The sequence below is a fragment of the Acomys minous genome (genome assembly GCF_964271855.1).
Source record: "Acomys minous genome assembly, chromosome: 7".
NCBI classification, from domain to species: Eukaryota; Metazoa; Chordata; class Mammalia; order Rodentia; family Muridae; genus Acomys; species Acomys minous.
Window position 1 is genome coordinate 71,818,297 of NC_140488.1, and position 23,536 is coordinate 71,841,832.

Sequence of the window (23,536 nt, forward strand, 5' to 3'; positions counted from 1 at the left end):
AAGGCAGAATATCACCTGTGAGGGCGAAGTGAGTTTCCCATTGGTGAGTTTGTACTGTGGAATTTGATCTATGAGCTTACTTAGCATGGATATGATTCAGTTGTAATTCAACATCCCCATAAACCTGGCTTGTTTACTCCAAAACAGGCAAAGGGAGTAAAAGATTTTAAAAAAAGAAAATTAAACAATAAAGATAAGGCTTGTCAGTTCTTGAATTACTTTGTAATGCCTCAGAGAACAAGAAAGTTTCTTTCTTTGTTGATGCAATCATAAAATCACCTGAAATGGCTCCTACCCATTTAGCTGAGCCAAGTACCCATGCTACGGCAGGAGATTTTACAGACAAATGGAGTAAAAAGAACACAGCAGTAATGTATTGGCAGCAGCTTCAGTAAGTTGGGAACCCAGGAACCAGCAGCACAATGCAGCCAGAGCCCAAGCCGAAAGGGATGCACAGCCAGAGTCCCACTGTAGGGCCCATGACGATAACGGCAACCTACAAGCAGGCCACCCCGGACAAAGAGGGACTCCTGGATTCACTTTCTGAGGGTGACATGCCTTGCAAATGAATTTCTGCAGCTCCTGGAACAGCCAAAGATGCTAAGTGGTGCTGACCCCCATTGAAGAAGCAGCTGCTTCTGGTGTTGTTTCTGGCAGCAGAGCTGGTGGCCAGCCTGGCAGCTCTGGACATCCAGTGTTGGACAGAAATAACCCCAGTCTGTCTGAACAAGGCCTGCATCTCAGTGACCAGTTCCGTCTTAAATTCCATGGACCTCACTGTAAACTCTTGCCAGGAATTCTTCAGCTATGTCTGTGGGGCCTTGGATCAAAGCCAGCCCTATACTTGATGGCTACTCACATTGGGGGACGTTCAGCAACCTCTGCAAACACAAGCAAGCCATCACAACGCACCTGTTCAAAAGTTCCACTGTCAGCATGAATGAGGCAGAGAGGAAAGCACTATTTACTGCCATGCATGTAAGAATGAAATGAGTGTTCAACGATTGCACCATAGTTTCATATTAATACTTAGAAACCCCATAACTTCTCAGCTTATGAATAGTCACAGCCAACCAATAAAGTCCCCAACAGAGATCAGTGGAATATGACCCCACCCCACCAAAAACAAGATTGTATTTCTAGTCAGAATTCTGTAGGCACCATTCTGTACCCACTCCTCACCCAATCCGTGAACTTTGGTGGCATTGGTATCATCCTGGGCTACAAGGTGACAAATGCTTTTGACGATCAAGGCGAAGAATATGACAAGGATGGGATCCTCCAACCCTGGTGGAGGAACTCATCCATGGAGGCCTTCAAACAGTAGACAACGTGCATGGTGCAGCAATACAGCAACTACATCATTAGCTGAGTGCCCGTGAATGATCAGCACACTGTACGGGAGAACGCTACTCACAATGGGAGCCTCAAGGCAGCCTAAAGGCTTACCAGAACCGGATAAAGAAGAATAAAGCTGTGCAGACACTGCCTTCCCTGTACAGACACTGCCTTCCCTGGGTCTCACCAACAACCAGCTCTTCTTCCTGGGATTTGGCCACATCTACTGTTCTGTCTGCACATCTGAGAGCTCCCATGAAGGCCTCAGCACCCACCCCCACAACTCCTCCGACTGAGCAGGTTATATTTAAGAATTAATATGTATATACACATACACATAACATTAATTTTAAAAGGCCAGGAATTTGGAAGAGAACAAGGAGGAAAATATGGAAGTGTTTAGAAGGAGGAAGGGGAAGAAAGAAGTGATGTAATTATATTATAATCTCAAAATTTAAAGAAAAAATAAAAATTTTTAAAGGAGAAATATAGATTTGGTGGTTCTCAGCCTTCATAATGCTATGACCCTTTAATGCAGTTCCTCCTGTTATGGTAACCTCCAACCATAAAATTATTTTTGTTGCAGCTTAATAACTAATTTTGCTACTGTTATGAATCATAATGTAAATACTTGTGTTTTTTTGAAGGTCTTAGGTGGCCCCTATGAAGGTGTCACTGGATCCCTAACGTGGTCACAAACCACAGATTGAGAACCACTGCTTTAAGAGTTTCTTTGTGATCATTTTTATGTCCTCCTTCTTAATATTTTTAAGGTTGTATGATTGATCATTTAAGTATATTTATTGTACTTAAAAATATTATGTAAGCACTATAGAGATACCTTCGTGGTTAAGAGAACTTGCTGCTCTTGCAGAGTACCGGAATTCAGTTCCCACCACTCATGTTGGATGACTCACAACCACCCAACTCTGCCTCTGGGAATCTGTGCGCTCTTCTGGACACCATGGAGACACACACGCTTTCTTAAATTTTCAAAGCATTAAGTACACGTTTCTAACCTAGATCCGTGGAATCTTGCAATGTATTAGAAAACAGAATTAACTGGGCAGAATTGTGGAGTAAAATGCTGTCTACTTTGCTGATTATTTCTTTCACTTTTTGCTGAGAAGAAGGGTTGTAGACAGAGCTATCTAGACTAGCCTGAAAAATCTGTTGTGGACCTGCTTGCTACAACAGTACTGTCTTTGTGTTTCACTTCAGTCTCTGATCAAACTTGTAGATTACCTACCATTAGTAGCAGTTTCCTGGTTAGTTGTTCATTTTCCACTGTAACAGCAAGAGCCCGGGTTAGCTTCATTAGCCATGTAGGGCCCAGAAGTCTTAATACTGACCTAATTCATTTACATAAACATCTTGCATTGTAGACTTCTCTGAGGCTACTCTGCACTTAAAGCCACCTGCTTCCGATGTGCTTTTTACAACTGTGTATTAAGGTTTCAAGCTCTTTCTTCTGTGTGCTGACTGCTTTGCCTCACCAAGTCACCAAGCCACATTTCTACAGTTCTGCTGAAGGCTAATATTTCTTTTCCATTTTATTTCCTAGTTCTAGTGATCTGTTTTGTTTTTGACGCTGTACACTTGAACTTTATATCCTAAGCTATCTCTTTGTCTCTTCTTTCAACACAGTTTCACTCTATAGCCCTGGCTTAGTCACAAACTCATTATAATCTTCCTGCATCCACTTCTCAAATGTTGGGCTTACAAGCATGAGTTACCATACCTGCCCTCATCTCCTTCCATTGTCTCTACCATGAACACTGGTCTTATGACTAGTCTTAACTAATTAAAACTCTGTAGTATCCTTGTGAGTTACTCCATAGCATAGTTTCGGTATACATTATCAGTTATAACTTCTTCTACATACCACGTTTGTTCCAATGTGTACCATCTACCAACATGCCACCTGATACGGGACAGAGGAAAACAAAAATTAAGGGTCTATTCTATTTCTATTACTCTCATAATCTTTTGGTTTTCATTTGACTCTTTACAATTTCTCTTTTATTTGAAGATTTATTTATTATGTATACAATGTTCTGCCTACATGTGTGCCTGCAGGCCAGAAGAGGGCACCAGATATCATTATAGATGGTTATGAGCCACCATGTCGGTGCTGGGAATTGAACTCAGTGAGAGAAATTAAACATGGACAAATTCTAATACAGGCATGGTACACTCACTCGAAGAGAGACAGAAAAGTTTCTATGGTATCTATAATGCAATTATTCTACCTCTGGAAAAGAGAGAAATCAGGAAGGGCTTTACTTTTAGCAACAACATTTGAGATGCACCTTGAAAAATGATATTTCAGGAGGTGTGGATAGGGAAGTGGAGTGGAGAAAAAGGCAGTCTAGGCCAAAAGCCTTCATGAAATACCCTGGGCCTCACATTCCAGTCTAGCACTATAAAATTAAATGTATGATGACTTTGCTGGCCTTAAAATGTTCTATTTGCCTTGCATGTAATGTTCAACTTCTTTTTTTTTTCAGTTATTTATTTATTGCATATACAATGTTCTGCCTGCATGTGTGCCTGCACACCAGAAGAGGGCACTAGCTCTCATTATAGATGGCTGTGAGCCACCATGTGGTTGCTGCGAATTGAACTCAGGATGTCTAGAAGAGCAGCTAGTGCTCTTTACCACTGAGCCATCTCTCCAGGCTAGTGTTCAACTTAAGTCCCATTTCTTTTTCATTCTGTTCATCTTTTTTCTATATTCAATATTTCAAGTATTATTCATTTTATGTTCTTTTTATTAGTGATATACTACGGTAAAGCAAAAAACTAACACATCAAGCACTACTGTAGAAAAGACAGGTGAATGGGACTAGAAGATCGTTCATTTGTCTTTTCTACAGTAGTGCTTGATAAAACATAATCATGGCAGCACTGAGTCGATTTGAATTGATTTAAACTTGTGTTCCAGCAATTGGTACTAACACTTCAGTGGCTTTGTCACTACTATGTCATTGCCTTCTGCTTCACTTTTTTCCCACTTGGGAAAAGCAATGGATACACACACACACACACACACACACACACACACACACACACACACTGCAACTAACACAAATATTGGTAGGAACCATTTACACCTTAGTCTTCAAGGCCTCTGAAGAAGAGCATAGCAGTCCAGTGGACAGATCTGTGAGCCTTCCTTAGGCCTAATCAAAGGGAGGGGGAAGGGAGGGGGCATGCTTTTCCAGTTTAGTTGAGAATTTCCTTGATTCAAAATGTTGTTGCAATGCCATTTCACTGTGCTATTTACTATTCTTCCAAAAGTGCTAGTCAGTTTTCATTTAAAACAGATTTTTTTAAACCTCACCAAATTTGTTGTCATAAATGTCTTATCAGTGGGAAAAGTCTAACAGAAGCTCAGGATTAGGGTATAAGAAATTATTGTCTCTCTCCAGAATCATTTTTGTAAACTACCAAGATATAAATAAATAAAAATTAGGAAATTGTATGCATTTAGTTGTCTATCTTAAAATAAGATTTGAAAAGTCATAAGAAATTTCTGAAAGAATGCTTAGAATTTCCCTTTTAAATTCTAGAAAAGAAACACCTAAAGTATTCATTAAATTAATTCTTATGGTACTCAGTTTTCCTTTTTGAAAGAAAATAGGAATTTACTAAAACCAACTTTGTAAAGTGGTTATAAATGAAAAAATACATTTTCAATAGCTAGATCCAGTCGAGAACCCAGTCCATGGTCTTTATCTTTCTCTCCCTATCACAACTCTTCAAGCGCACACACCCTATTATTCTGTTGTCAAAAGTATCTCTGTCCTCTGTTATCAGCCTTATAGCATTTCCTTTCCTTCTGAAGTATAAATTTTGGTTAGTGGGTAAGATTTTTCTGTTAAAAGAAATTGATGTCCTTATCAAGAATAAAGTTAGAATGTTACTACTATGTCCTGGAACAATATTCTTGTCATGTCTGGCATGCTTGGATAATTGATGATACTTTAGTTTATTGCTCCTTGTTGGTTTTTCTGTTTGTTTTGTTGTTGTTATTGTTGTTGTTTTGTTTTGTTTTGTTTTTTAAGACAGGGTTTCTCTGTGTAGCCTTGGCTGTCCTGGACTCACTTTGTAGGCCAGGCTGACCTCAAATTCACAGAGATCCACCTGCCTCTGGCTCCCTGAGTGCTGGGATCAAAGGCATGTGCCACCACCAACCTGCATTAGTGTATTGCTCCTTTATGGAACATTTGTTCTTAATAATAACCATATGAAGCAGTGTTTCATTATTACGTTTTCCTGAAGAGGGTAAATGTATAGTCTAGTAAACCAGAAATTTGTTTTTCTATATCCTTCTTTTGGGCAGAAATTTAAAATGATAAGAATTAAGAAGAAAACACTTTGTTTTGTTTGGAGGATTTTGTTTTTGTTTTTGTCTTTAGTCATTCTGTGACTGGTTTATTGCACTTAACATAATGTCGTTAAGGTCCTCTTTCATATTATTTCCTTCTCCCCCCCCCCCACACCATGGCCTTTTTTTAATTGACTATTTCATTAATACATGAAGGCAGTTTTTATATACATATCCCACTTTTAACATTTTAAATGTTGTTTGATTATTTTTTAATTTTAAATTTGTTTATTCATTTTACATCCTGATTGTCGCCTTCCTCCCCTTGTCCAAGTCCCCTCCTCACACACATACCCCATTCTCCCCTCTCTTTCTCCTCAGAGAAGGGGAAGGTCCCCCATGGGTACCAACCCACCCTGGCATATTATGTCACTGTAGAACTAGGTGCATCCTCTCCCACTTGAGGCCAGGCAAGGTGGCCCAGTTAGGGGAAGGGGATCCAAAGGGAGGCAACAGAGTCAGAGAGGGCCCCTGCTCCAGTTGTTGCGGGGATCCACATGAAGACCAAGCTACACATTTGCTTCATCTGTGCAGGGAGCCTTGGTTGGTGGTTCAGTCTCTGTGAGCCCCCATGGGCCTAAGCTAGTAGACTCTGTAGGTCTTCTTATAGAGTCCTTGACTCCTCCAGCTCCCTAAACCATTCCCCCAACTCTTCCATAGGACTCCCCAAGCTCTGTCTAATGTTTGGCTTTGGGTCTTAGCATGTGTTTCCATCAGCTGCTGGATGAAGCCTCTCAAAGGACAGCTGTGCTAGGTTCCTGTCTACAAGCATAGCAGAGTAACATTACTAGTTTCAGGGATTCTCTCTCATGGGATGTGTCTCAAGTAGGGCCAGTCTTTGGTTGGCCATTCCCTCGATCTTTGTTCCATCTTTGTTCCTATACATCTTGTCAGCAGGAAAAAATTTGGGTCAGGCTTTGTGGGTGGGTTGGTGTCCTTATCCCTCTACTGAAAATCCTGCCTGGCTATAGGAGGTGTTCACCTCAGGCTCCCTATCTCCTTCTGCTAAGAGTCTCAGCTAGGGTGACCCCCATAGACTTCCTGGGACCTCGTCATCCCTGGTGTCTGGCAAATCTCAGGATGCCTCCCACCTTTGATTTCCATTCTCCCACAGGACCCGCTCCCCACTTCCTATTCCTAATTTCCACCCCTGCTCCCCTCCCCATCCCCTTCTTACCCAGTTTCCACCCTCCATCCACCTACAATGCCTATTTTATTTCCCTTTCTGAGTAAGATTCAAGCATCCTCCCTTGAGTCGTCCTTGTGGCTTAGCTTCTTTGGTTCTGTGGATTGTAGCATGGTTATCCTGTACTTCATGGCTAATATCCACTTATAATGGAGTATATACCAAGCATGCCTTTTTGGGCCTGGGTTACCTCACTCAGGATGATTTTTTTTTTTTAGTCCCATCCAGTTTCCTGCAAATTTCAAGATGTCCTTGTTTTTAATAGCTGAATAGTATTCCGTTGTGTAAATGCACTATATTTTATTTATCCATTCTTCAGTTGAGGGGCATCTGGATTGTTTCCAGTTTCTGGCTATTATGAATAAAGCTGCTATGAACATAGTTGGGCAAGTGTCTGTGGGGAGTGTCGAGATAAGCCTTATGGAGGCCATAGGGAAGGGCTAGTGAAGCGTCAGCGGCTCCTAAGGCTCCTCGAACTGTCCCGATCCACTGCACACAGTGTTGATCTACCAGGGACTCCAATCACACTAGTGAAGTCTCAAAATGGATCCGAGGAGGCTAGGGCGGTGACTGCTTCTTCCCCCTTCTTTACAGAAGTCTCCTGAGGTGGCCTTGCACTCCTCCCCCCATTTCCTCACAGCTACACCAATCTGATTGATTGCTGTTGGTGCTTGAGGCTAGCACTGGGTGGTCTGATTGGCCCTTCAAGCTTTTAAAGGCTTATACACTGAACCATAAAGTTAGATCTGCACCTTTGAATCTGGTCTCCAGAGTCTGATTCTTGGGATACTGTGTGAACTCCGTCGACATTCTTTCTCCCCCACTCCTACCCCCTCCTGGTTCCTGATCCTCACAAGTGTCCTTGTGGTATGGTGAAACATCTTTTGGGTATATGCGCAGAAGTGGTATAGCTGGGAAAGCGCTAAATTGATTTCCAAAGTGGTTGTACAGGTTTGCACTCCCACCAACAATGGAGGAGTGTTCCCCTTTCTCCACATCCTCTCCAGAATGTGCTGTTGTTTGAAGTTTTTATCACAGCCATCCTGACAGGTATAAGGTGGAATCTCAGAGTCCTTTTGGTTTGCATTTCCCTGATGACTAAGGAAGTTGAATATTTCTTTACGTGCTTCTCAGCTGTTCAAGAGTCCACTGTTGAGAATTCTCTGTTTAACTCTCTGCCCCATTTTTAATTAGGTTATTTAGTTTGTTGGTGTCTAATTACTTGAATTCTTTATATATTTTGGATATTAGCCCTTTGTCAGATGTAGAGTTGGTGAAGATCTTTTCCCAATTTGTGGGCTGCCATTTCCTTCTGTTGACAGTGTCCTTAGCCTTACAGAAGTTTTTCAGTTTCAAGAGATCCCATTTATAAATTGTCGATCTTAGTGTCTGAGCTGTGGGGGTTGTGTTCAGTAAGTTGTCTCCTGTGCCAATGAGCTCAAGGTTGATTCCCACTTTCTCTTTTAATAGATTTAGTGTATCTGGTTTTATGTGTACGTCTTTAATCCACTTGAACTTGACTTTTTGCAGGGTGATAAATATGGATCTGCTTGCATTCTTCTACATGCGGAACTCCAGTTAGACCAACACCATTTTCTTTCTAGACTATGCTTTCTAGATGCTTTCTAGATTAAATACCTGGTTTCTTTATCAAAGGCCTGGGTTATTCTCATGGATCTGCCATTGCATTCATTTTAAAATTAGCTATTATAGTTCCTCTTTCTGTGTCCTGACCTTTCTAGTACTAAAATTAGAGTTTCTTGAAATTAACTATAAATGTAAAAGATCAGAAGACACTAAGGATTGAAATCTACAGATTTCACTTATTTATTTTAAACATGTTGGAATTGAAATAGAACTGCCTTACTTTTCCCATTTTTTGACCTCCCTCCAACACATCCCTCTAACCTCTCTCATGTCCCCAACTACTGTCAAGTTGATAACTTATATTTCTTTTATTATTATTGTTACACATGCATGCACATTGCATGCATAAATATATGAATACAACCTGTGGAGCCCATTTTGTTGTTTTGTCTGTATCTACTTTCAGGGCTGACCATTCTGTATTGGACAACCAATAAGAGGGCCATCCCTAGAAGAGACTAATTCTCCTCCTCCAAGCAGTCATGAGTTACTTGTCATTCTTTGTCTAAGGATGGGACCCCACAAATTTCTCCTTTCCTCTATTAATATGTCCATTGCAAAGTAGAAACTTTGATCCCTGATGCCTGCCTCTTCACTCAATTTATCTTTTTTTGTGTATAGAAGTTAATTTCATGAGATCCCAATTGTTGATTGTTTCCTTAGTTAGGTTTGTACCTGGGAAGAGGAGAGTTTTTATGCTTGAGAGAGAGAGAGAGAGAGAGAGAGAGAGAGAGAGAGAGAGAGAGAGAGAGAGAGAGTACCTATTGTATGTGGAACTGAGTCCCTAATGATCTTATGATTTTCTAAATTGCACTATTATCTATTGTATTGTCTCTCTTTTCATTTATAATTGCATTAATTTTAATTAATTGCAATAATGTTTGCATTAACTGTTTCTTCTGGCCAATTTGGCTAAGGGTTTATTAATACTCTATCTTTCCAAACAACAGGCTCTTTACTTGATTCTTTGAATTGTTTAGTTGTTGTTACTGTTGTTTCTAGTTCATTAATTCTAACCCTTATTTTGATTTTCTCTTCTCATCTACTGTCTATTGCTTTGGTTTGCTTTGATTTTTCCAACACCTTAAGGTGCATCATTAAGTTATTAATTTAAGATATCTCAAAAATTTTATATAAGTACTTAGCCCTGTATACTTTGATTTTAAGGGTTGTCTTCACTGTACCATAAGTTTTGGTATGCTTTGTTTTTATTTTCATTCAATTCTATGTATTTTGTGTTCCCTTGCTGATTTCTCTAGAGACTCATACATCATTGACTAGTATATTGTTTAATCTCCATGAGTTTGTGTACTTTCTGTGATTTCTATTACGGTTGGTATCTAACTTTATTACATTGTTATTAGATAGAATACAGGATGTTATTCCAACCTTTCTGTGTTTCTTAAGACCCGTTTCATACGTGATCAATTTTGGATAAAGTTCTATGGGCTGGTAAGAATTTGTGTTCTTTAGTGTTTGGGTAGAATGTTCTATAGATGTCTGTTAGATCTATTTGATTCACTATATAATTTAAGTCTGATGATTCCTTTTCTTTATTTAGATAGCCTGCCTGTGGTGACAGGAGAGTATTGAAGGCACCCACTATCACTGTGTTGGGACTCATCTATGATCTTAGATCTACTAATATTTCTCTTATGAAATTGAATGCACCTGTTTTCAGTGCACATGTTTAAAATTGTAATATCCTGCTGGTGGATTTTTTAGTGAGTATGTAGTGTCCTTTCCTATCTCTTCAGACTTATTTTGTTTTAAACACTATTTTGTAATAATCACATCTGCTTGTTTGTTAGTTCCATTCGTTTATTTTCCATTCTTTTACCCTAAGGTGGTATCTGACCTTATGCTGAAGTGTGTTCCTTCAAGACAGCAGGAAGATACATAGATAGATCTTGTTTTATAATCAAATATGTTAATTTTCTGTCATTTTGTTGGAAAAGTTGAGACCTCTAATATTGACAATTATTTAATGGTGTACATTCTTGTTATTTGTTGTGATGTTGCTGTTTTCTTATATTTCTTTTGATTAACTGTCCTGAATTTGCTTATGTTCCCTATCACCTCTTGAGTGTACTTGTCTTTCACTTTAGACTGACATATTCCTTCAGTAGATTCTGTAGAACTGGCATAATGGTCATAAATTCCTCTCATCTATTTTCATCATGGAAAGGCTTTATTTTTCCTTTAATTTTAATTGATAGTTCTGTTGGATAGGATAGTCTGGTTTGACAATTATGGTCTTTCAGAACTTAGTATACATATTTGTAGGCCCTTCTGGCTTTAAAGTTTCTGAAGAATAAATAATAAGGTATTATTTTAGTGGACCTGCCTTTGTAAGTGACCTAACGAGACTTCTTGTAGCTTTTAGTATCCTTTCTTTAGACTGTGTTTTTCATGTTTTAGCTTTAACAATGTCTTGAGGAGTTCCTTTCCAGGCATGTCTATTTGGCGTTCTGTGGGTCCCTTGTACCTGGGTGAACATCTTTCTCTAGGTTTAGGACATTTTCTTTTTATTAAAAGTATTCTCCATGTGTTCACTGTGGTATTTTTCATTTGTGCCCATGCTTCAAATATTAGATATTTCCACAGTATTTCAAAGCTCTCCTGTGTTTTGCTCAATTTTTAAAAGTTGTCTTGACCTTTACTGAGTGATACAATTCTTCTTTGTCGTCCAGTGCCAACACTCTATTTCCCACATAATCCGTTCTTTCAGTAAGAGTTTTTTATTTGACTTAGTAAATTTATCAGTTCATTTTTAAGTTTGGATTTTCTTTAGCAATTCTTATATTTTCATATCTTGAATTGACTTCCCCATTTTTTCCGCTCTTTGTTTGGTTCCCTTGGAATATATACCAATTGAGTTGTTTGAACATGGTTATAATCATTCTTTTAAATTCATTGTCAGGAAGGTCTTCTAGGTCATTTTAATTAAGGTTTATACTATGAGGTTGGTCATTTTTTGAGGGGTGTATACTTACTACTTTTCTGTTGCTGTCATAAAACACAATGACCAAGGCAACTTATGGAAGGAAGGGTTTATTTGGTTTATGGTTCCAGAAGGATAAGAGTTTGTCATGGAGGGGAAATGTGACAGCAAGCAAGCATGGTGGCTGCAGTTGAAAGCTGACAGCTTACATCATGAACTGCAATCAGGAAGTAGAAATAGTTAACTCTTTTAAATTCTCAAAGCCTGACTCCAGTGACATACCTCCTCTAACAAGACCACACCTCTTAAACATACCCAAATAACCTACCAACTAGAGAACTCAAATATCTTAAAGTGTGGGTGACACTGTCATTCAGACCACCACCGTGGCGGTCATGGTATACTGGTTTTTCATGTTACTTTTGTTTTGTTACTAGAATTTGTGCACCTGAAATGATTTGTTAGTTGAATCTTTTTTTTTCTTCAAATCACCTTTCTTCTTTCATTCTAGGCATATGCAATGCCCATGAGAGGATTAAGCTATAGAGGGCTGAGATGTTTTGTTTTATGGTACTGGTATTGGGGGCTAAAGAGAGTCCAAGTTTGTCTCTATGAACAGACTCTGTCCAAGGGTCAATATAACCCTTGTTGGTCCTCTCCTCTGTGGCCTTCTGGTGTGGCTCTCGCCATCTATTGCTCTGGCCAACCTGTGGTTGGAAGCAGAAGCTCCAAGGAAGTCAGGAGGCCTGTGTGTTATAAAGGGGTACATGAAAATGCTGTGCATCACTGGAGGAGCAATTTATAAAGTGGAAAGTAGTCCAGTCTGAAGTGTGAGGATGGAAGCTCCTGGAGGAGCTGGGTGGCCTGGAAGCATGTGGAGTGAGATCCCAGAAGAGCAGGGAGTCCTGTGGGTAAACAGAGTGAAATCTACCCAGTAGCTCAGAGAAAGATGCTTTATAGGGTAGAAAGGAACAGGGGACTACCTGGCAAGATAGGAAAAGAATGCTCCAGATGAGCTGGCTGAAGTTATAAGATGGGAAGGTACAGAGTCTACTGGTAATATGGGAAAGGGAGTTCCCAGAGAAGCCATGTATCTTATGGAGTGCAGAAGAATGGAAGAATAGGCCTACTTGGCTACAAGGGTAAAGAAGTCCTGGAGAAACAGATCAGGTCTGTAAGATGGGAATGAGTGTGTCTACCTGGTGGGTACCAGAAAAGGAAAGTCCCAGAGTCAGCTAGGCAGGCCTGTGAGGCTGGATATACCTGGTGTCTCATGGAAAAGTCATCCCAGAAGACCTGGGCAGGCCCTGTTTTATTTTGCTTTGTTTTGAGTCAGTCTCACCATGTAGGCTAGACTGACCTCAAATTTACCTCTGCCTCCCGAGTACTGAGATTACAGGAGTGTGATGGCTCATGGTCTTAGTGTGTGCTTTTAAATATGGGGATAAAAACCTGACTGGGAAAAATGTTTAGAGATAGAGGTTAGTGGCACATGGTGGCCCCCTTTTCTCAAAGGGACCCATCCTTCTACATTTTTAATATACCTAATATCTAAGGAAGTGGACAAAAATGAAAAGCCACAGATGTTTGTACTATGTCTGCAAAGCACTACATGAGGCTGCAACCTTTTCATAAAATCTAGATCTTACTTAAAGTAACATTTTAAGTATCTTGTATTTCAAAATGTGTATTTAGAGGCATGGTTGTCAAAATTCTACTGAAGTCATATAAATCAAGAAAATAAGACATCCTCTAATCAAAGTTAAGACAGAGAGAAAATAAGTGATATATGCTATAGATATGAGTGTGTATACAGATAAAGACATAGTTATATGGATATGCATATAGTAAAAATGAGGCCAGTAATTAGAGAGGGAGTGACACAGAGGGAGGGACATAGTAGAAGTTGGAGGAAGGAAAGAGAATGTAGGGAAATTATGTAATTATATTTTAATAATAAAAATAAATTATGTATGAGGTATATGAGTGTGTATATATATGAATTGGTTTGTCTTTAGAGAGCATCTGGTCATCTAAAGTAGAAACAAAGTAAACAAAATTGATTTCCACGTATACACACATTATTTAAAGTTATCCTAGACTTTACTTTGCATCCTTCCTAATTGGGTAATTATAATTAGGCTAATTTTGTACATTTTCCTTCTTCCTCCAATGCTCATTTTGAATAATATGGTTGTTGATAAGGAATAAAATACCTTATCTAGTAGGTGTAAACTATGAAACAAAACAGAAGAAGTAGCAAAGCCAGTCTAGAAAACAGATCCCAGTGTTTCTAAAGCCCTATTGATGAAGTACCATGTAAAATAAAAAATGAGACATACTGAATGACTGACATTGTGTATTTGAAATACACAGGTTGAACGACATTTGAAATTGGAATGAAACAGTAAGAGGCTACATTCATGGATAACCAACAAGATAAAGCTATTGCTGCCTCAGCCAATGGAGAAAACAATCTGATGAATGGGGTCAAAGAAAATGGTAAGAGAGTTTAATCATAATACACATTATCTTTCCTGGTAGTCTTTTCTTATTAATGTGGATTTTCAGTATGCAGAAACTCGAGACAGGTTGAATCTAAAATATATCTGAAGTTGACGTAAATCTAAACTTTACTCTGCCAGATCTTTACCTGAGCTGGAAGAATCTCTGAGTGTCTTCAGATGAATCCCCTTGCTCTGTAAGATTTGTTAAATGAAGTTCCTCAAAATTACTAGTAAATTATAAGTATGTTCTGATGTGAGACTTTTGTGGATTCACTAGGAACTTCTCTAATGTGAGTTTTCAAGTATGGGCATGTGTCCCATAGTTCAAACCATGAATGGCCCCCTGCACATTTTCCTCTCTGAAAACTTTGACTTTACAACTGATCCATCAGTCCAGTTCTTTGCTCATTTCTAAGGGGGCTCTATCTTTTCCTGAAGAAGAATGGCTATTTTTCATTTGTGTAAATGTTCGTTATTAATTTAGAGTTGTTTTCTAGTGGTTACGTGGTAATTCATTAAGCTAGAGAAGCAGAGGCGTAGTTTATTATATGATATCCAAGCATTAGAAACTAATAAAGGGAAAGAAACTGATGAGTCCTATCTAAAACCCCTAACTTTATTCCTGTCTTTTCCTCTTTTTTTCTCAAGACTCAGAGGACCAGGACATGGCAATGAAGTCATTTGCAGCTCTAGAAGCTACTACACCAATCCAGCCTATACCGGTGGTACAAAAGGAGTCTCCAATGTTTCCCAGGGGGCTCCTACCACTGCCATCTAAGAAGCCGTGTATGCAGAGCCCTCCATCTCCTTTGGGCCTGATTGAAGCACCTGATCATTCTGCTAATAGTGCATCTGTGAATGCCATCTCCCTCACATCTGGAGCTGCAAAAGGCCTGAACACATGGTCACTGCCCAACGAATGTGAGAAAGCTCCATTTGCCATAATGGAGCCTGCAGGCATGTCAGCCCTGAATGGAGACTGCCTCATGCAGCCAAGCCGGACTTGCTTAGGTTGCTTCATGGAATCAAAAGAAGCAGTAGACCCTGAGCCAGGGATCAGTCTGAAAGTCAGTGATCTAAACAGAGATTATGAAACATGCGCAGTCTCTGATATAGGTATTCAATGCATTAATGCTGGGGAAAACATCAAATACGGAGAGCAGCTGCTTTCTGACCAGCTGTTAGGCTTCCCCCTGCATAAATCAAGGGCGGGAGATAGACGAGAAACTGAGAAACCTGACATTGACTTGGAAGATCCAACTCAGAAAAGTTATTATGAGGCGTTACTGTTAGATAAGTGCAATACAGAAGAAGCTTTGCTGGCCAATTCCAATCAGGATTGGGGTTACTTTGAGACTTTTATTAGTGAGAGTAAAATTGAACTACTTGACCTCTGTTCGAAGAATGAACTGTCTGTTAACCTATTCTCTGAAGAAGATGTGGATAACTACATGTTTGATGATGATGAGTCAACACTGGGCAGTGATGTTTGCTCCCTCAAAATTCGATATGAGTCCTTTCAGGACAATGTTCGAGACAAGACCACTCTTCTGATGCAGGAAGATGCCCAATTCAATTTTTTCCCCAGTGTCTTTACTACGTGTCCCAAGCGGGAATCTAAGAGTGGAATTCTCAAACAGAGCAGTGATCTTTCTCAATTCAAGGTCCCTGATGTGAGCATCATCTGGGGAGAAGAAGATAAAAATTTAGACAAGAAGAAAGGCAAAGAAGAAGTACATGAAGACGAAAGTATAGAGAAAAAAGATGAAAAAGATGATGGGGGAAAGGCTGAATTAAATAATAAAGTGGATAGCGGGCTTGAGGTAGAGCAGTTTAAGAACCTAAAGCCTGACCACCTTACTAATTCCCTGGAGACATCAGGGAATTTCAGTGATGACAGTTCCTTCATTGAGGTCTCATATGATGCCATGGGGGAGATCAAAGACTGTAGCCGCTATATGGCTCGGGACACTAATTCTGGCAGCTCATCCTCCCAGCAGAACTATGGGCTGCGAGCCAAGAGAAAAGTCAGATACAGTGAAGATTATCTATATGATGTTGACTCACTAGAGGGGGAAAAAGTAAGTGAGAGAAAGGAATGGCCTCCAGGTGGCTCCAAAGAAGAAGATGATGATGAATGGTGTCCCAAAAAGAGAAGAAAAGTAACCCGTAAGGAGCCCCCTGTTATTATCAAATATATCATTATCAATCGCTTTAAAGGTGAGAAGAACATGCTGGTGAAGCTGAGTAAGGTAGATGCCAGTGAGACAACAGTAAATCTGAGTGAGAATCAGCTCAGTAAGTATGCCAAGTTATCACCTTTGAAGGGCTTCTGGCAGAAGAAGAAAAAGCAGAGAAACAGCACCACAGACTCTATCAAAACGCCCTTATGCCAAAAGCAAAGCTTTGAACCAGGTAGCTTTGAGGTGTCATTCCTGCCACCTGCTCGTAAACGAAAATCTAAGCTTGGCAATAGACACAGGATTCAAAGGATCCAATCCATGGAAACCTCAGCAAGTAGTAAGCAGGTTTCATTCTGCAGTGATCAGAGACAAGCTAGCAGTCGCAAAGAAGAAGGCAGTTTAAAAGGTACACTGAAAGCAGCACCTCTTGCTGCCCCAAGCTGTGCCAATGGATCCCATTTACGTGGCATCATAGTCCCTGACTCTGCGAAAGTCACAGCTCAAGAGCCAGAGTTCAAAGGGCCAGAGAGGAAAGTGCTCAACAAAATTAAATTTAAAAGTGAAGCCAGATTAAAATCCAAAAAAATCAAAACTGGACAAGAGAACAAAGCAGTTGTTCAAATGAGCCCTGTCTTAGAAGACCCATCCATCAAGGCTAACTTAAAAAATGAAGTCACTCCTGGGACCTCAAACAGTTCCCATCTGTCAGAGTTTCACGAGACAAAGGTTGTTAAGAATTCCACTTTCTTACCAACCACCTGCTCTTCGGAAATGCCTCTGTCATCTACTAACGTTGCCACCAATCTACCTGTTATTCCTGGAGGGTATCTGCAAACACTGTTAGATGCTTCTGACTTGTCAAATAATACTAGCATCTCATACTTCACCAACCATTCTCCAGAGCAAAATGAAGGCAGCCTCGCTCAAACGGAAAAAGCATTTGTACCTCTCCAGTCTGCTCAGGACTGTGTGCTGTCCTCACCTTCTGACTCTGAGCTGCAACATTCATCTCATAACTTCAAAGTGGAAGCAAGCAACTATGGAAGTATGTGGCCCGATAAGGATACGTCTGGTCCCCAAGACTTTATGACTGAAGTCTCAAGGGAGATAGCCACAAACCAATCTAGTGAATTTGAAGCCTCTCAAGTTGTCTCCATGGAGAATAACCTCACAGCTATAACATATAGCCCTGTCTGCCTCAGTAGCGGTGGGAGTGGTTGCAACAAGGTTCTGTATGCCTCTGTGCAGGACACCCATCTCCCATCTGATGACTCGTATCAATTGTGTCACTTTAATAATGGCGAGATCTGCTTTCCTTTCCAGCAGGCCCCAGTCAGTACAGATGATGATGGCCGGCTCTTTAGCTTTGACTCGATGACTCCCCTTTCTGTTAGTTCAAGCAACTATTGTTCCTTAAGCTTGAAATCCTGTGAAAAGGATGGTGATGACGATATCACTGATGACTTCTTGGCCCACTGCAGCCCCAAACTGGTGATCCAGCAGAGCATTGATGAGATAGCACCTCTAAAGGAGTCCACTGACCTCCTCGATATCTCCAACTTCACTCCTGACAAGTTCCGCCACTCTTCCCTTTCAGAAATATCTCCACCAGACACCCCTAGTCTTTCTCCTCAGAGTACCAGATGTGAGAGTATCAAAACCCTAGGAACAATGAAGGGATTCCAAGAAGGCATTGCAGGGTCGTTGGGCAGCATGGAGAAAATCAAGTGGGACTGTGCTACCCTTTCACAACAGGTCCAAGCAGATGATGGCTTTACTTTAAATAACCATCAGTTTCAGTTCCATATGTTCAATGATGAGGACTCTGTTGGCCTGCTCCAAAAAACCCCTTGCCTGTCAACATTTGATGAGTCAGCTGGGCAAATTAGTACCAACAACAAAGTGTCAAAATCAAGAAAGAAAACATCGCCTGGCAAGAGTGGAGTTGTGAGCCAAAGTTCTTCTCAGAAAAACACCAGGAAAAAATCTCCAAAAGCTAACAACAAAGGGGTTGAAAAGCCACCTAGCAAAACCTCACGCCAGGTTCCCAAATCAACAAAGAAAGGGAAATATGTGGCTGCTGTCAATGGAGAGAAAATGCAAATTGGGATTGGCCATAGTGGGAGCCAACCTAATAGCACTTCCTCCAGTGGAAAAACACTGACTGAATGTATTCAACATGGTGGTCCTGTTGCTCCTATGAAGGTGCCAAGTCAAAAGGGACTTTCTGGAGATTGGGCTTTGGGAAAGGAAAGCAGGCCAGGCTGGAATGACATAAGCGTAGGCACTAATGCCAACAACCTTCTGGATGATGACCAACGGGAATTTCAAGAGCCCTCTTATATCTTGTCCAACATTGCCTCTGGCATGGCAGATGTGCAGAGATTCATGATGGCCTCCATAGAGCCCCTTTGGGAACCCATGGAGCATCAAGGAGAGTCCAACACATTCTACTCCCCTGATTCCAACAGCCTAAAGTTAAAAACCCTCAAGATATTGGCTGGGACACCACAAGAATCTAAGAAAAAAGTTAATAATGGGTCTTCAGGAGCTACTAAGAATCATAGGTCAGTCAAAGGTGTGAGCAAAAGCAATGGGAAAGCAGCAATTGGTGATCCTGGCCGTGCAGACATGCCTGGTTACAGTGAGGACTCTCGATCTGGCTTCTTTGATAAAAAGTACAGTAACATGAGCACTTTAGGCAATAATGGACCAACACACAAAAAATTATATCGTCACAAGTCCAGCTCCAAGGCCCTGCGAGATGAGAAATATAAGGGAAAGCGCATGGACCGAGAACAGGTCCACAAGGATGAGGTTGGGACAGCTTCTTTTGAAAAACTGAGGTAATACTGCACCAAATGACTGAGATGAAAAGCGCCCTTGGCTTTACTACTACCTGCTGAGCCTCAGAGTTCCTCATTTTTCCCTCTTGAAAGCAGACATTTGCATGAGAGACTCTTTCCCATTCTCTTTTTTCAAATTAAAAAGAAAAGAAAAAATGCATGGAAATCCCTTTAAGCCACCCAAAATATCGGGCAATTTTGTTGTGGCTTAGCTAGGGATAAGTTCTAACAAAGGCTACGTTTTTCTTCTATTCAGCGTTAATTTTTGCTTATTAAGAAAATAGAACTAAAATATGCTCTTGAATGATTTTTGGAATGGAAGGGCTTTGCAATAAAGACAGATACTGAACAACATAATCAAAAAGTCATGTAGACAAAAAGCCAAGATCATTTAAACAAAAGAGCATTAGCTGTCAACACATGACAACTAGGAGTGCTTTCTCTATCTTTCTGCATCATACAACATTTAGTATGGTGCCAGTATATTTACATGGTATGATCCCTTCGTGGGACATACATTAAAACTTACTAAGATGGTATAAATTCTTTGATTTTTCTGCAGGGATTAACAGCTACAATCTCCTAAAAGCAGAAACAGCATTTTGGCTTTTACCTGTGTTTGAAGAAGAGACTCACATTTTCCAGAAAGACATTTGATGTTTGTGTTTTATTTCTTTCAAAATAAACTTTGTGGTATGTATGTTGACCTGTAAGTGCTTAAAAAAAAGAATTTTAAATTGTGGGAATAAGTCTTTGAAATCAAACTTTAATCTGATGTTCTGTGTAAAAGATTTCTAAAGTCATACAGTTGCACGAGTAGTTTATGCACTGTTTGCCCACTAGGGAAAAAAAAGGAAAACATTGTGCCAAACTACAAATTAGTAACTGTACTGTATATAGTTTTACTTCTATATCAACATTTGGTTGTGAGTATTTGGGGGACTTGTCCCTGTTAATTTACTAGAAACATTCCAGTGATTCTTGCTATTAACCACCCCCACTTTTGTGGATAGCACCTGTAGATCACAGTGGAAAAAATATGTTGTGTTATACAGTTTACCAAAACAAAGGATAATGTTTGAATTGTGCCAAATTTTCTTACCTCATCTCATAGATTCACCCCACAGTTTAAAGCTCATTAAGGATTATCATTAAGTATATATGCACACACATATATGCAATGTGTGTATACATATACACATCCATACTTATATTCTTTTAATGTTTTAAACTCTACTATCCTGTGTGGAAACATGAACAGAAAACAAGGCACAATAAAGATTTGTTCATTCCATCATCTAAAGATTAAATTGTTGGAAAAGCTTGAAGGTCACAACAGCTAAGTCCATCAAGGACAGAGTATATGCATTTACAGAACCTTGTACGAGGAAATAAAACAGCTGCTTTGAAAGTTCGTTTTCCAAAGCAAAATAGCGAAAATAATTTAAAGTGCAAAGTTATATTGCTGATACTTTATATCTCAGTTTTATATATTTTATAATAGCCTGGGATAAATTATAAAATAGCTATAAAATTGACACTAATGATAAATGAAATACATAGATTGCTTTTATTTAAGTAGTTTCCTAAATGTTTTATTCCAGTTTTGTCAAAAGTACACTCACAACATGGCTTAGTGTCCTTTACATGTTGATCTTGCAATGCCAATGTCAGTTTTACAAATGGCATCTCAGATTGACAAAAATTTTCTTCCTCTGATTAAATATATAATACCAGGTAAGCTGAACAATATATGGAAATAACTAATTTGGGCCATCTATATATAGTCTGAGGATGACTACTTTTTGACATCACACACTAAACGTAAATTTCAAATTTTAATAATTTTTAAATCACATTTTTTAGTTTAACCCTCCCTTCCACTACTTAAAAACAAAACAAAAAACAAAAAAAAATAATTCACGGTTCCAACATTCCTCACTGCTAGCCTTTTCTTCCCCTTTATTCACCACTTGACTTGTAACATTTGATCTCTTTTCCTTGCACAGTTAAGGGCCTGTGTGCCTGATGACTGATGCACTGTGGCACAGATGAGATAATGGATATGAAAGCGCTTTGTAGATCATAAAGTGCTATACTGATATAGGGGATTAATATTATTAATGTTGTTGGTTGTTGTTGTTGTTACTATTCTTACTAATATTGTTACTAACCTATTAACTTGTGAATATAGAGGCTGGGGTGGGAGGGAGGAGGATAAGGGGTGGGAGAAAGGGGGACTTAACAAAACAGGGAAGATGTTTCAGAAGACATTTTTGAATAAAATATGAGCAACCTACCTAGTCATTGACACCAAAATATATTCACAAACAGAGAAGCAACGTTTTCAAGTAGTCAGAGAGAAATGGAAGGGAGCTTATCGTGTATAGAAATACACACAGTTCCCAGTCCAGGATTCCTTTCACCAGCTTACTCTACTACTTACAGCTAGGTAGAAAAATGAACAAGCCCATGATCTAGATTGTGTGTGTTCTTAGCATCAGTCTCTTTTATCTGTGGGGATGAGTGGGTGAGGAGAAGTCTGCGAGGATAGTTGAGGCACATTCCTAGGCTTTGACACCATGTGCAGTGAGCCCTGGAAAAATACTTAGTGGGAAGGCACCAGATGAAACAAGTCTCTTGCCCTCCAACGGCCATCCAAAAGAGAAAACAATCATAGAACACGTCCTTCTGTTTCTTGATACTCTGATAGCTAGCTGTTTGGACGAAGTGCTATGGCTACTTCCTAGGAACTGTTCTTTGTTTGGTTTGGGTTTTTGTTTGTCCTGTGTTTTATAGCTGAATTTTTGCTTGGAATCACCAACTCAGCCTGTATTGTGATCCCCAAGACTCCAGACCTCAAAGCCATCTTGCTGGCTTGTAGGAATGGAGTACTTTGTATGTAACCAAAAAGTGGAAATTAAAGAAGAAAGTTTTTTAAAAATGTTCTATGAGTATAATGTGTTTTTATAAAAGCAAATATGGGAGCAGTTGTCCCAGATTTTTCTTAAAGCATTATGATGTTCAGCTTTGGAGAATGGGGAATGGGGTAGGATAGCTTGAAACCGTTGGAAACAATTTCCTTGCCAGAACTTTATCATCAGTCCTTTGGAGTGGATACTCTTTCAGTTGCTCCTATGGAGCCCTCTAAGGGCCAATTTTAGGGCATGGTTCATATCTTTCTCCGAAGAGAACTGACATTTGAAAGCACCTTCTTATCGGCCTGCCATGCATTGTATGTTTTTAACATATAAACTAGTGGTTTGTAACCAGTCATTTTGGACTGAACCGTGACAAGAAAGTGAATTTGAGGAGTGAGCAATAGGCCAAGGCAGAGATTCTTATTGTCTTCAGTACACTGTTCTCTGCATTGTTGAACACTTAACATTCTACTGGTCCTGTCTCTGCCCTCAGAATTATTTTCTTTCTGTCATAACATAGTAGGCTAAACTTTCTGGAGATCTCTTATTTAACCAGCTGCCTTAGTGGAGTGAGGACCAATGTATGAAAATAGTGTTTTACTCTATCACTGATTTCTTCAAGTCAATCCTGAATTTTCCTTGGTCTGAAATTCTGATTCCTCCCTTCTAACCTCTCCTTTCTGAGAAGCTGCTTCCTATTAATGCCTCCTTATAGAGTCTCATTTAATCTTTACTTTCTCGGAAATTGTATTGGCCCTTGCTCTTCTTTCTTTTATCAGTCTGAAAATTTTTCTTCTTATATAGCATTATATTCAATCTCCCAAATTGACAGTCTAAGAACTTTAGCCAGAGGCTTTCTTCTGGAAATTTAGAGGGCTACCTTCCCAGTCTGAGTCACTCACAATACACACGTGCCATTGAGAAAGGATGCAAACTGCTTTCTCTTGAAGATGTGTAATAACAGGTCGAGCCTCTTATTGTGGTTAGGTGCTGTACTACATGGGACAGGGTGCAGATACGATGGCCCCAGCCAAGAGGCTTGAAGACTTTGAGGGTTGTGTTGGGACTAGAATAACTAGTTTGAACCTGTGACCATCCTCTATACCTCTCCAAGTGTCTCAGATATCAGCTGCATCACATGTGCTGCTCCACCACAGCTTTCCCTACTGACTTCTTGCTGCTCTGTGCAATTATGTGTTAAGGCCTTATCTTTTCCTGAATCTTTTCAAACTTTCTGCTCTACTTTGTTCATCATTTCTTTAGCCATCTCTCTGAAGTCCTTGGTGCTAGGTGGGCTTTTGTGACAAAATTTTCACCTTCTCTGGCTCTTTTCTTTGCTAGGAAGAATCATTCTGGGGTGGGGAATGCAAAGGAAGGTGTGTGTGTGGGTGTGTGGGTGTGGGTGTATGTGTGTAAGAGAGAAGCATAAAGGATGCTTCAAACGCTATAATCAGCTCTCATCCTGTGTTATTTCACGTGAGGTCTTGCAGTTCTAGTGAATTTCCATTTTAGTGGGTTTGAGATAGTGTTTACTGAGTAAAGGAGAAAAGCATAGCTAAGGACCTCTTAGC

The 23,536-nt window shown here is 39.8% G+C and overlaps 1 protein-coding gene across 2 annotated transcripts in view; it reads left to right on the forward strand.

Moving 5' to 3' along the window:
* NEXMIF (neurite extension and migration factor) overlaps positions 1-20,963 on the forward strand; it is a 121,070-nt gene extending 100,107 nt beyond the window's left edge. The window contains exons 2-4 of one of the 2 annotated variants that reach the window (XM_084788961.1): positions 13,885-14,010; positions 14,664-19,044; positions 19,617-20,963. In XM_084788961.1, coding sequence (XP_084645087.1) covers positions 13,932-14,010; positions 14,664-19,044; positions 19,617-19,701 — 4,545 coding nt within the window. In that variant the 5' untranslated portion in view covers positions 13,885-13,931 and the 3' untranslated portion in view covers positions 19,702-20,963. Of the gene's footprint in view, positions 1-13,884; positions 14,011-14,663 lie in introns of both variants that reach the window. The other variant, XM_084788960.1, reaches the window with a different exon arrangement.
* The last annotated feature ends 2,573 nt before the right edge of the window (positions 20,964-23,536 follow it).